Source organism: Salvelinus fontinalis, chromosome 36 (genome assembly GCF_029448725.1).
Source record: "Salvelinus fontinalis isolate EN_2023a chromosome 36, ASM2944872v1, whole genome shotgun sequence".
In the NCBI taxonomy this organism is placed as follows: Eukaryota; Metazoa; Chordata; class Actinopteri; order Salmoniformes; family Salmonidae; genus Salvelinus; species Salvelinus fontinalis.
The window spans coordinates 31,054,564-31,066,701 of NC_074700.1; the positions used below are offsets into that span (position 1 = coordinate 31,054,564).

Sequence of the window (12,138 nt, forward strand, 5' to 3'; positions counted from 1 at the left end):
CTCGAACCCAGAATATCTAGTTGCACAGCTAGTACTGCGATGCAGTGCCTTAGTCCACTGCGCCACTCAGGAGGCCTGCATGCAGAATTCTGCAAAAATATCCTCTGTGTACAACGTAAAACACCAAATGCAGAGAGATAATGCATTAGAGACATTTCCCTCAGATCACAGATTCTCAATTTTGATAAAATCCCATATCTACTGGGTGTGACATCACCAGAGATGGAAACTCGAGTCTGAGACTTAAGTCACAAAGAAAATGACTTGCGACTTAGACTCAAAATCAATTGTCTTGAGACTTAACTTGGACTCTAGAGGAGTGAACAATGCAAGTCAGTACTGGGATAAGTTTTTGTTGTGCATTCTGTCAGACAGAGAGACAGAGAGACAGAGAGACAGAGAGAGAGACAGAGAGAGACAGAGAGAGACAGAGAGAGACAGAGAGAGAGACAGAGAGAGACAGAGAGAGAGAGAGAAATAAAGAGGGAATGACAGTGAGTGAAAGAAAGAAAGAAAGAAAGAAAGAAAGAAAGAAAGAAAGAAAGAAAGAAAGAAAGAAAGAAAGAAAGAAAGAAAGAAAGAAAGACGGAAAGGGAAAAACGTATTTAAGAATTTAAAAACCAGAAGTCCCCACAAGAATAGTAAACAAACAAAATGTGACCAACTGGGGACATGTTGTTACTCCCCACAGGGCCAATGAGATTAGGGTTAAGGTTAGAATTAGGGTTAGGGTTAGGATTAAGTTTAGGGCTAGGCTTAGGAGCTAGGGTTAGGTTTAGGGTTAAGGTTAGGTTTAAGTGGGTTAGGTTTTTGGGTTAAGGTTAGGGGTTAGGGAAAATAGGATTTTAAATGAGAGAGAGTGTGTGTGTGTGTGTGTGTGTGTGTGTGTGTGTGTGTGTGTGTGTGTGTGTGTGTGTGTGTGTGTGTGTGTGTGTGTGTGTGTGTGTGTGTGTGTGTGTGTGTGTGTGTGTGTGTGATGTTGAATGGGTGTATCCACAGATCTTGTAATGAATAGCCTGGGGAGAGTCCTGTTCTATTTCCAGACACACCTTCAGCACCACACACACACTTTTCCACGTCTCGTCCTTTCCCACATGTCCTCCTGTGGTCTGTTGGCGTGGATGTGTGTGTGTGTGGGGGGGAGTGTGCCCTTCGTGTGTGTGCCCTTCGCCTTCCTTTATTGAGAGGTGAAAAATAAATCGCCTTGAAAATTTGTGAATTACACACGCACGTACGCACACACACACCCACCCACACACACACACCCACACACACCCACCACTCCTGGACGTTCGTTTATCATGATTCCCTTTCACCCCTCCTCCTCTCTCTCTCTCCTCCTCTCTCCCTTCCTCTTCTCTCTCTCCTTCTCTCTCTCTCCTCCTCCTCTTTCTCCTCCTCCTCTCTCTCTCCTCCTCTTTCTCTCTCCTCCTCTCTCCCTTCCTCCTCTCTCTCTCCTCCTCTCTCCCCTCCTCCTCTCTCTCTCCTCCTCTCTCCTCCTCTCTCTCTCTCCTCCTCCTCTCTCCTCCTCTCTCCTCCTCTCTCCATTGTTCTAATCTCCTCATTCTATCTTTACACCTCACTTCCCTTCCTCCTTCACAATCACTCTCCTTCTCTACTCTCTCTTCTCCTCCCTCCATTTCTTCCTTTCTTTCTCTCCTCAACCCTCCATCTCCTCTCTCTCTCTCTCTCTCTCTCTTGCTCGCTCGCTCTCTCTCTCAGAGTCTATCAGTTCTGCCCTACTGCTCTGTAGATTTCCACTGAGACTGGCACAATCTCAGCTCTAGTCCTCCCTCCCTCCATCCCCCATACCTCCTTTTTGTCCCCTTCCCTCACCTTCCCTCTCCCCCCATTAACCTCATCTCAGACCAGAAGCACCTTGGACCAAACCCTGACAGAGAGAACAGAGAGAGAGAGAAAAGAAAGAAAGAAAGAGAGGCGAGAGAGAGAGGGATAGAAGGGGGAGAGGAAGTAGAGCGAGAGAGAGGGATAGAAGGGGGAGAGAAGGTGAGGGAGGGGGCAGAGGGGGAGAGGAGCTGAGGGAGGGAATGTAAGCTTGAATCCAGGAGGGGTGAGGAGGGGGTTGGAATGAAGTGAAGGAGGGGAAGCAAAGCAGGGTAGTAATAGAAGAAGGAAGGTTGAAAAAGGGCAAGAGAATGAGGTGAAGAAAGGGAGGGGAAGGGGGTAAAACGCATCGATGAATCAGGGTAGTTGCTATTCAACATAAATGCCTCTGCAATCGCTCTCTCTCACCCCTTTACATGAAAACATCAGGATCCTTCCTTCCTTCCTTCCTTCCTTCCTTCCTTCCTACAAAAGCTCTCTCTCCTTCCTTCCATCCTTCCCCCTCTTCCTGGCTTCCTTTCATCCTCAGCTCAAATCAATCAATATTGCTCTCTAATTCACACCCTCATTTAGTCATCAATATCTATTTATTCATCACAGCAAACACACACACACACACACACACACACACACACACACACACACACACACACACACACACACACACACACACACACACACACACACACACACACACACACACACACACAAACAGAAACATCTGAGCGAACCCTTTTTTTGAAGCCTTATTTGATTTCTATAAACTGACATTTTGACTTCAGCCAAATGCTGCATCAAAGACTCTCACACCTTGTGCCCATGTCGTGCCACTCTCCTGCAGCGTGGGATCAGCTGGGAATGCACGTACACACACATGCTGACTGTCAAACACTGACACACAGCGCTGTCATCCATCACTCTTTGACTGCACAGCGATAGAATTGAGATTGAAAGAAAGTCAGATGATCGTGGAAGGAACCGTCACTCACATCGTCTCGTCGTTCTGGAACTCCAGATTCCCAGACACCTCTTCGAAATCCTCTCCACCCCGGGCTGTCCCGTCTACGGTCCTGTAAGGCACCACCACCAGCCCCCGAGCCCCCGACGTCCTCTGAACCTTGACCTCCATCACCCCAACGCTCTCGCTCACCCGCAGGGCGTCGATCTCAAACGAAAATATCCCCGCGTGATCGTCGTCGTAGATGGTCACCGTCGCCGTGTGGCCGTCACCGAGCACCGCCTTGGGGGAGGAGTTAGAGTTTGTCTCTAACGGGTCGTAGCCAACCACACGAGGGTTACTGAGGTGGACGTAGAAGTATTCATCCTCTTCGAAGATGTCATCGTCTATGATGCCCACAGTTATCTCTTTCAGGGTCTCGCCCGGTTTGAAGAGGAGGGTCCCTTCAGCAAATTCATAGTCTGAACCGGCGTTGGCTGTACCATCTTCTGTACGGTAGTCCACCTGAAGGAGAAGGGAGGGGAGAGAGGAGGAGGAGGAGAGGGGGAAAGGAGAGAGGGAGAGAAGTAGGGGGAGGGAAGAAGGGAGGAAGAGAGGGAGGGGGAAGGAGAAAGGGGAAGATGGAATGGGGGGGGGGTAAGGGAGAGAGAGAGAGGGGGAGAAAGAGGATAGGGAGGGGGAGAGAGAGAAGGGGAGATGGAAGGGGGAGGGAGTAAGGGAGAGAGAGAGGGGGAGAAAGAGGATAGGGAGGGGGAGAGAGAGGATAGGGAGATGGAGAGAGAGAGAGGGGGAGAAAGAGGATAGGGAGGGGGAGAGAGAGGATAGGGAGATGGAGAGAGAGAGAGGGGTAGAAAGAGGATAGGTAGGGGGAGAGAGAGAGAGAGGGAGAGAAAGAGGATAGGGAGGGGAGAGAGAGGATAGGGAGATGGAGAGAGAGAGAGGGGGAGAAAGAGGATAGGGAGGGGGTGAGAGAGAAGGGGAGATGGAAGGGGGAGGGAAGGAGGGAGGAAGAGAGGGAGGGGGAGAGAGAGAGAGAAGTAGGGGGAGGGAAGGAGGGAGGAAGAGAGGGAGGGGGAGGGAAGGAGGGAGGAAGAGAGGGAGGGGGAGAGAAGGGGATAAATAGAAAGAAAAGAGATGTCATAAAGCATCCTCTCCTCCTCCCCCTTACTCTCCTCCTCCCCCTCTTCTGCTCCCCCTCCTCCCCTTACCTTAACAGAAGCTCCAGGGTCTCCGCCATGTCGGGCCACGGTCAGTTTGAGTGAGCCACAGTTCTCGAAGCACTGGTAGTGGGAGGGTTGAAACTCCATCCGGGTCGTGTGGGGGTCATCTTCCTGCAGGTGGGGCTCCTGGCTGCTCACCACCTGGAGCAGAAGTGATGTAGAGAGTTTGATCGATGAGTGACATGTTGCTGCCTTTGAGTATTCCATTGATAAATGATTTCATTAGTATTTTGGGTTTTAGTTCAAAATTCTAGCCACCATTCAGATATGATCAGAACAAAACAAATCTGAGAAAAAAGTTTGGTGAAACATTGGTTTGGGAAAAGGCGCGGCCTGTACCTTCCTAGCCTGGTCAGCGGCATGCTTCTTCAGGATGTTGCCTGCTCCGATCATCATCCTGGTTGCCTGGATACGGTAGAACGCTCGGCTCTTCTGTTGCTGGACCAACACCTGGTGAGATTACGCCAGCTGTTACACTATGACTCTCTATGTCATGCCTATGAAGACTTTATGAACACTACATTATAATGTCTTTACATATGAAGATGACAACAGTACCGTATTCTTATACGTGACTTGTGTAGCATCGTGGCAGTGCTTATGAAGTGCTTATGAATGCTCTACGAAGCCTTTATAAGCTGTGTACCTGATAGTTGGCCAGCTCTATAAGCTGCTCCGTGTCTCTATCAGGGTGTCTGGCTTTCAGCTCCTTCAGCGTCCTCGCCATATCTCTCCTGGCCACGTCCTCCAGATTCCTCCTCACTTCTCCGTCCTCAAGCATCCCTCCATCCCTCCATCCCTCCACCACCTGTCCGTCCAGCTCCATCATGTCCATCTTAGTGAACCCACCCGGCCCCAACATCCCTCCTCCTCCTCCTCCTCCTCCTCCTCCTCCATCCATCCCTCCCTCCGTCTCAACGATGATGCCTCTGTGCTTGTCGGCACGGTAACGCTTGCGGACGTACTTGTAGAAGAGCAATCGTCGATCGGCCACCCACGCCTGGACCACGCACCTGGCAGAGCGGAGAGAGAGAAAGAGGAGGGTGTGAGTGTGTGTGAGTGTGTGTGAGTGTGTGTGTGTGTGTGTGTGTGTGTGTGTGTGTGTGTGTGTGTGTGTGTGTGTGTGTGTGTGTGTGTGTGTGTGTGTGTGTGCGTTTACGTGTGTGTGCGTTTACGTGTGTGTGTGTGTGTGTGTGTGTGTGTGTGTGTGTGTGTGTGTGTGTGTGTGTGTGTGTGTGTGTGTGTGTGTGTGTGTGTGTGTGTGTGTGTGCGTGCGTGCGTGCGTGCGTGCGTGCGTGCGTGCGTGCGTGCGTGCGTGCGTGCGTGCGTGCGTGTGTGTGCGTTTCCGTGTGTGAGTGTGAGTGTGAGTGTGAGTGTGAGTGTGAGTGTGTGTGTGTGAGTGTGAGTGTGTGTGTGTGTGTGTGAGTGTGAGTGTGTGTGTGTGTGTGTGTGTGTGTGTGTGTGTGTGTGTGTGTGTGCGTTTACGTGTGTGTGTGTGTGTGTGTGTGTGTGTGCGTTTACGTGTGTGTGTGTGTGTGTGTGTGTGTGTGTGTGTGTGCGTTTACGTGTGTGTGTGTGTGTGTGTGTGTGTGTGTGTGTGTGTGTGTGCGTTTTCGTGTGTGTGTGGGTGTGTGTGTGTGTGTGTGTGTGTGTGTGTGTGTGTGTGTGCGTGCGTGCGTGCGTGCGTGCGTTTCCGTGTGTGTGTGTGTGTGTGTGTGTGTGTGTGTGTGTGTGTGTGTGTGTGTGTGTGTGTGTGTGTGTGTGTGTGTGTGTCTGTGTGTGTCTATGTGTGTGTGTGAGTTTCAATGTGTGTGTGTGTGTAGTACTCACAGGGGGAAGAACAGAAAGGTGACCACGGCCTCCCAGACTTCCACCTCTCCAGGAGAGAACACACACAGGATAAGATACAGCCAGATATATGCAAACACACTCCACGCCGCGGTCACGAAGAACACACGCAGATGTTTAATCTTCCTGGTCTCGCCGTCAGGAACCACATAGACACACAGGGCGATGATGATGAACATGTTAAAAGCAGCACTGCCCACGATGGTGGAGGGACCCAGAGAACCGGCCTCGAAGCCGTGGCCACACACCTGGTGGAAAATAAGAGAATATAAGACCGTATCAAACCTGTGGTTAGATACAAAAGTTGTTGTGCTATCGTCTCTTCTGAATCAAATGAAAACGTTCCACATATTACCAAGTACAACAGTTACAACTTGAGGTTTGAGAACTTCCTCAAGAATGTGTACCTCTATAACAGAGAGCAGTATCTCAGGAGCGGACGACCCCAGAGCCATGAGAGTGAGGTTAGACACTGTCTCATTCCAGATCCTCACTGTCGCTGTGGTCGTCTCCCCGTTCCACTTCTTTATGGTGATCTCCTTCTCCTGAGAGGTTATCACCTGGAGGAGAGGAGAATACAACAGAACAGAGTAGAATACGGTAGAGTAGAGTAGAATACAGCAGAGTAGAATACAGTAGAGTATAGTAGAATAGAATACAGTAGAGTAGAGTAGAATAAAATACAGTAGAGTAGAATAGAATACAGTAGAGTAGAATAGAATACAGTACAGTAGAGTAGAATAGAATACAGTAGAGTAGAGTAGAGTCGAATAGAATACAGTAGAGTAGAGTAGAATAAAGTAGCGTATAATAGAATACAGTAGAGGAGAGTAGAATACAGTTGAGTAGAATACAGTAGAGTATAGTAGAATAGAATACAGTAGAGTAGAGTAGAAAAAAATACAGTAGAGTAGAATAGAATACAGTAGAGTAGAATAGAATACAGTACAGTACAGTAGAATAGAATACAGTAGAGTAGAGTAGAGTCGAATAGAATACAGTAGAGTAGAGTAGAATAAAGTAGCGTATAATAGAATACAGTAGAGGAGAGTAGAATACAGTTGAGTAGAATACAGTAGAGTAGAGTAGAATAGAATACAGTAGAGTAGAGTAGAATAAAGTAGCGTATAATAGAATACAGTAGAGGAGAGTAGAATACAGTTGAGTAGAATACAGTAGAGTAGAGTAGAATAGAATACAGTATAGGAGAGTAGAATACAGTTGAGTAGAATACAGTAGAGTAGAATACAGTAGAGTAGAATAGAATACAGTAGAGTAGAATAGAATACAGTAGAGTGGAATAGAATACAGTAGAGTAGAATAGAATACAGTAGTGTATAATAGAATACAGTAGAGGATAGTATAATACAGTAGAGTATAATACAATAGAGCAGAGTAGAATAGATTATAATATAATACAGTAGAGTAGAATGTAATACAGTAGAGTAGAATATAATAGAGTAGAGTAGAGTATAATATAGTAGAGTATAATATAAAACAGTAGATTATAATATAATACTGTACAGTAGAGTATAATATAGTAGAGTAGAATATAAAACAGTAGATTATAATATAATACTGTACAGTAGAGTATAATATAGTAGAGTAGAATATAAAACAGTAGATTATAATATAATACTGTACAGTAGAGTATAATATAGTAGAGTAGAATATAAAACAGTAGATTATAATATAATACTGTACAGTAGAGTATAATATAGTAGAGTATAATATAAAACAGTAGATTATAATATAATACTGTACAGTAGAGTATAATATAGTAGAGTAGAATATAAAACAGTAGATTATAATATAATACAGTACAGTAGAGTATAATATAGTAGAGTATAATATAATACAGTAGATTATAATATAATACAGAACAGTAGAGTATAATATAGTAGAGTAGAATATAAAACAGTAGATTATAATATAATACTGTACAGTAGAGTATAATATAGTAGAGTAGAATATAAAACAGTAGATTATAATATAATACAGAACAGTAGAGTAGAATATCATAAAGTAGAGTAGAGTATAATACAGTTGAGTAGAATATAATAGAATACAGAAGAATAAAATAAAATACAATAGAGTGGAATAGAATATAGAAGAGTAGAGTAGACTGTAATAGAATACAGTAGAATATAGTAGAATATAATACGGTATAATATAATAAAGTAGAATAGATTACAGAAGAGTAGAGTAGAGTACAGTGGAGTGTAATATAATATAATACAGTAGAATATAATACAGTAGAATATAATACAGTATAATATAATACAGTAGAATATAATACAGTATAATATAATACAGTAGAATATAATACAGTATAATATAATACAGTAGAGTAGAATAAAGTAGAGTAGAATAAAGTAGAATAGATTACAGAAGAGTAGAGTAGAGTACAGTGGAGTGTAATATAATATAATACAGTAGAATATAATACAGTAGAGTGTAATAGAATAGAATACAGTAGAATATAATACAGTAGAATATAATACAGTAGAGTAGAATAAAGTAGAATAGAATGCAGAAGAGTAGAGTAGAATACAGTAGAGTGTAATAGAATATAATACAGTCGGGTGTAATAGAATAGAATACAGTAGAGTGTAATATAATAGAATACAGTAGAGTAGACTACAGTAAAGTGTAATATAATAGAATACAGTAGAGTAGACTACAGTAGAGTGTAATAGAATAGAATACAGTACAGTAGAATACAGTAGAGTGTAATATAATAGAATACAGTACAGTAGAATACAGTAGAGTGTAATATAATAGAATACAGTACAGTAGAATACAGTAGAGTGTAATAGAATAGAATACAGTACAGTAGAATACAGTAAAATGTAATATAATAGAATACAGTAGTGTAATATAATACAGTAGAGTAGAATACAGCCGTGTGTAATAGAATAGACTACAGTCGAGGGTAATAGAATAGAATGCAGTAGAGTAGAATACAGTAAAGTGTAATAGAAGAGAATACAGTAGAGTAGAATACAGTAGAGTGTAATAGAATAGAGTAGAGTGTAATATAATAGAATACAGTAGAGTAGAATACAGTAAAGTGTAATAGAATAGAATACAGTAGAGTAGAATACAGTAGAGTGTAATAGAATAGAATACAGTACCGTAGAATACAGCAGAGTGTAATAGAATAGAATACAGTAGATCAGAATACAGTAGAGTGTAATATAATATAATACAGTAGAGTAAAATACAGTAGAGTATAATAGAATAAAATAAAGTAGAATGTAATGGAATATAATACAATAAAGTGTAATAGAATAGAATACAGTAGAATAGAATACAGTAGAATAGAATACAATAGAGTGTAACATAATATAATACAGTAGAGTAGAATACAGTAGAGTGTAATAGAATAGATAAGAATAAAGTAGAATGTAATAGAATATAAAACAATAGAGTGTAATAGAATATAATACAGTGTAGTAAAATACAGTAGAGTAGAATACAGTTGATTGAGTCGTTGCTCTATGTGCGAGGTGTGGCTCAGTTAGTAGAGCACGGCACATGCAACGCCAGGGTTGTGGGTTCGATTCCCAAAGGGGATCAGAACGAGAATGTCTGCTCTCACTAGCGTAAATCGCTCTGCATAAGAGCATTTGCTAAATGACTCAAATGTAAAAATGTGCAGGTGTGTGTGTTCTCAAAGCAGAATAGAAAATAGAATTCTCACCTCTATAGAAGACATGAATCTATCAGCTATGATGGACATCCCCAGGAACATATAGATCATCGCTACAAAGTAGACAATGGCCCGCGCTACCTGGATTAGATTAAGAAGGGTTGACATTGAGCTCTCAAATAGGTCATGTTTCACTTGCCCAAAGGTCATAGTCACTTGCCCAAAGGTCATAGTCACTTGCCCAAAGGTCATAGTCACTTGCCCAAAGATCATAGTCACTTACCCAAAGATCATAGTCACTTGCCCAAAGGTCATAGTCACTTGCCCAAAGGTCGTAGTCACTTGCCCAAAGGTCATAGTCACTTGCCCAAAGGTCATAGTCACTTGCCCAAAGGTCATAGTCACTTGCCCAAAGGTCATAGTCACTTGCCCAAAGATCATAGTCACTTACCCAAAGATCATAGTCACTTGCCCAAAGGTCATAGTCACTTGCCCAAAGATCATAGTCACTTGTCCAAAAAATTAAATGGTCTGTTACACTCACAAATGGTTCACATTGAAAGTACCTTTATAACACTTACTGTATGAAAACATTTTAATCCTTTGTTTACACAACTTGCATGCTAATTTGGTAAGGAAGTTCCTTTACTTAGACAGAACGGTTCATTTAAAAAGTATGTGGATTATTTGTACACACTCCTAACCTCCTACGGTAGCCTAATGAAAAAAGTGAAAAAAGATAACATTGCATTTTTTTGTCAACTATCCCTTTAATGATGAGAGGCTCGCGAGGGAGTTGCTTTTTCCACAAGCCTTTTTCTCATTATACATTTCTGAAACTGTAAACACACTGGCTATCTAGCACATTAGAGCCAGTTAGCACACTGGACAACTAAATCAAATGTTTAGACCTCTTTTCTGTCTAAACTGAAAACCACTTATGGTTTACTGGAGTTGTGAAGTGATTTTCTAAATGAAGATCTGTTTAGCGCCGTTTGAGACTCGGCTACCGAAACAGGTCTTTCTCATCAATATCACTGTTCACCGTTTACTCCCGTTTTAAAAGGGTGTCATTTATTTAGAGCCTCAATATGTAATTGTTTGGCAACCCGATCAAATTCACATAGAAATAAGAGTTATAGATCTGTCATTCTCATAGAAAGCAACTCTAAGAAGTGGTAGATCTGTTCTATATGCGCTATTTCTATGCTTCCCCATTCTTAAATTTAGTTTTTGCGTCTTTTACTTTCGGTTTTGTTCAAACAGCTGATAATTAAATATTTTTGATTATGGAAAATATATTTCACAGCAGTTTAGATGGTACAATGATTCCTCTACACTATACTTGCTTGTTTTGTCACATAAACTGAAATTAGGCGAACTATTAAAAAAATTCCAACCAGGAAATGGTGGAGCGATTTCTGCATAGTGCATCTTTAATATTATGAGTTGAGACATACAGTTAAAGGGCCAGTGCAGTCAAAATTGTGTTTTGTGTCATATTGTATCCGTGTTATTTCCTGAGAGTTACGGGTTGAAAATACAATCTACCTCGGACCTTCTAATCGGCAGGTTGACGTGGGCGGGAGTTTCAAGTTTCAGCCAATAACAAAGAGACTTCCAAACCTTACTTCCATACTTCAATCAACCGGTCCATTTAGAATTTGTGATGAAGCTGTCTTGATTTGTCAAGAAAGGTAGCTTTTCTCCCGGTTTGATAGTGTATCCCATCAGTTAGATACATTTTAATGGGCACTCATCTCTGTGTACGCAGCACGCGTGTGTATAGAGGGAGCGTTTGGTGGGAATTGAGTGAGCGAGACACAAAACGGAGGGAAAAGAGAATTTAAGGAGGAGAACTGTGTGATCACTTGGCTTGGTTTCTTTTCTTGTTGTGAGTCGCTAATGTACATAAACAAATTGACCACTAGAGTCAATGTGAATTAACAGGTGTTTTAGGGACAAAGGTTCACCTGCCCGTACGGGCAGCAACCAAGCGGATTCCACCTGTCCGACTGTTCAGTTCATCTGCCCCGGGCAATCTGCGTTAGTGTCAACCCCTGACTAGATTAGACTGGAATAGGAAAACGTGAATGTCCTCAATGAGGCAATTCATTTCACAACAGCAACAATAACACAGCATACAGACAAAATACAAACGCTGGGATTCAATCCGGTCATTGTGTTGTAGCGTACTTGACATTAAAAGGTCATTTCCGATTGAGTCGACATATGTAGAGGTTACCATCACAGTGCTCTACAATGAGTGATTGGATTGAATCCCGGCCCAAATCACCCCCTGGCCAACCAACCACAACAAAAACAACAACAGATTTCAAGCTATGGTCACCTTGTCTCCTACAGAGGGGTTCTGTGGGTTCCAGACGGGCAGTACCACCCCTTCCTGACAGGGGTCTCCTGTAGCCGTGCAGTTAGCCTTTATGTTACCCCCCTCTGATAGAGGAGTGGAACCGGCCAAGGCCGGGCTGGGGAGGGACAGGAGGAGCATGGAGGAGAGGAATACTAGGAGAAGGACAGAGGAGAGAGAGGAGGAACGGAGGGAGGAGCGGTGGAGATGTAGACGTGACATGTGTGCTCCTTCTGTGTTTTAG

The 12,138-nt window shown here is 43.0% G+C and overlaps 1 protein-coding gene across 1 annotated transcript in view; it reads right to left on the reverse strand.

Annotated features, from left to right (window-relative positions):
• The window catches only part of LOC129835748 (sodium/calcium exchanger 1-like), a 48,754-nt gene extending 36,622 nt beyond the window's left edge, over positions 1-12,132 (reverse strand). The window contains exons 1-8 of the mRNA XM_055901508.1: positions 11,877-12,132; positions 9,578-9,667; positions 6,279-6,431; positions 5,854-6,119; positions 4,670-5,036; positions 4,363-4,473; positions 4,012-4,164; positions 2,835-3,307 (exon numbers count right to left, since the gene is read on the reverse strand). Coding sequence (XP_055757483.1) covers positions 2,835-3,307; positions 4,012-4,164; positions 4,363-4,473; positions 4,670-5,036; positions 5,854-6,119; positions 6,279-6,431; positions 9,578-9,667; positions 11,877-12,116 — 1,853 coding nt within the window. The 5' untranslated portion in view covers positions 12,117-12,132. The remainder of the gene's footprint in view (positions 1-2,834; positions 3,308-4,011; positions 4,165-4,362; positions 4,474-4,669; positions 5,037-5,853; positions 6,120-6,278; positions 6,432-9,577; positions 9,668-11,876) is intronic.
• Positions 12,133-12,138: the final 6 nt, after the last annotated feature.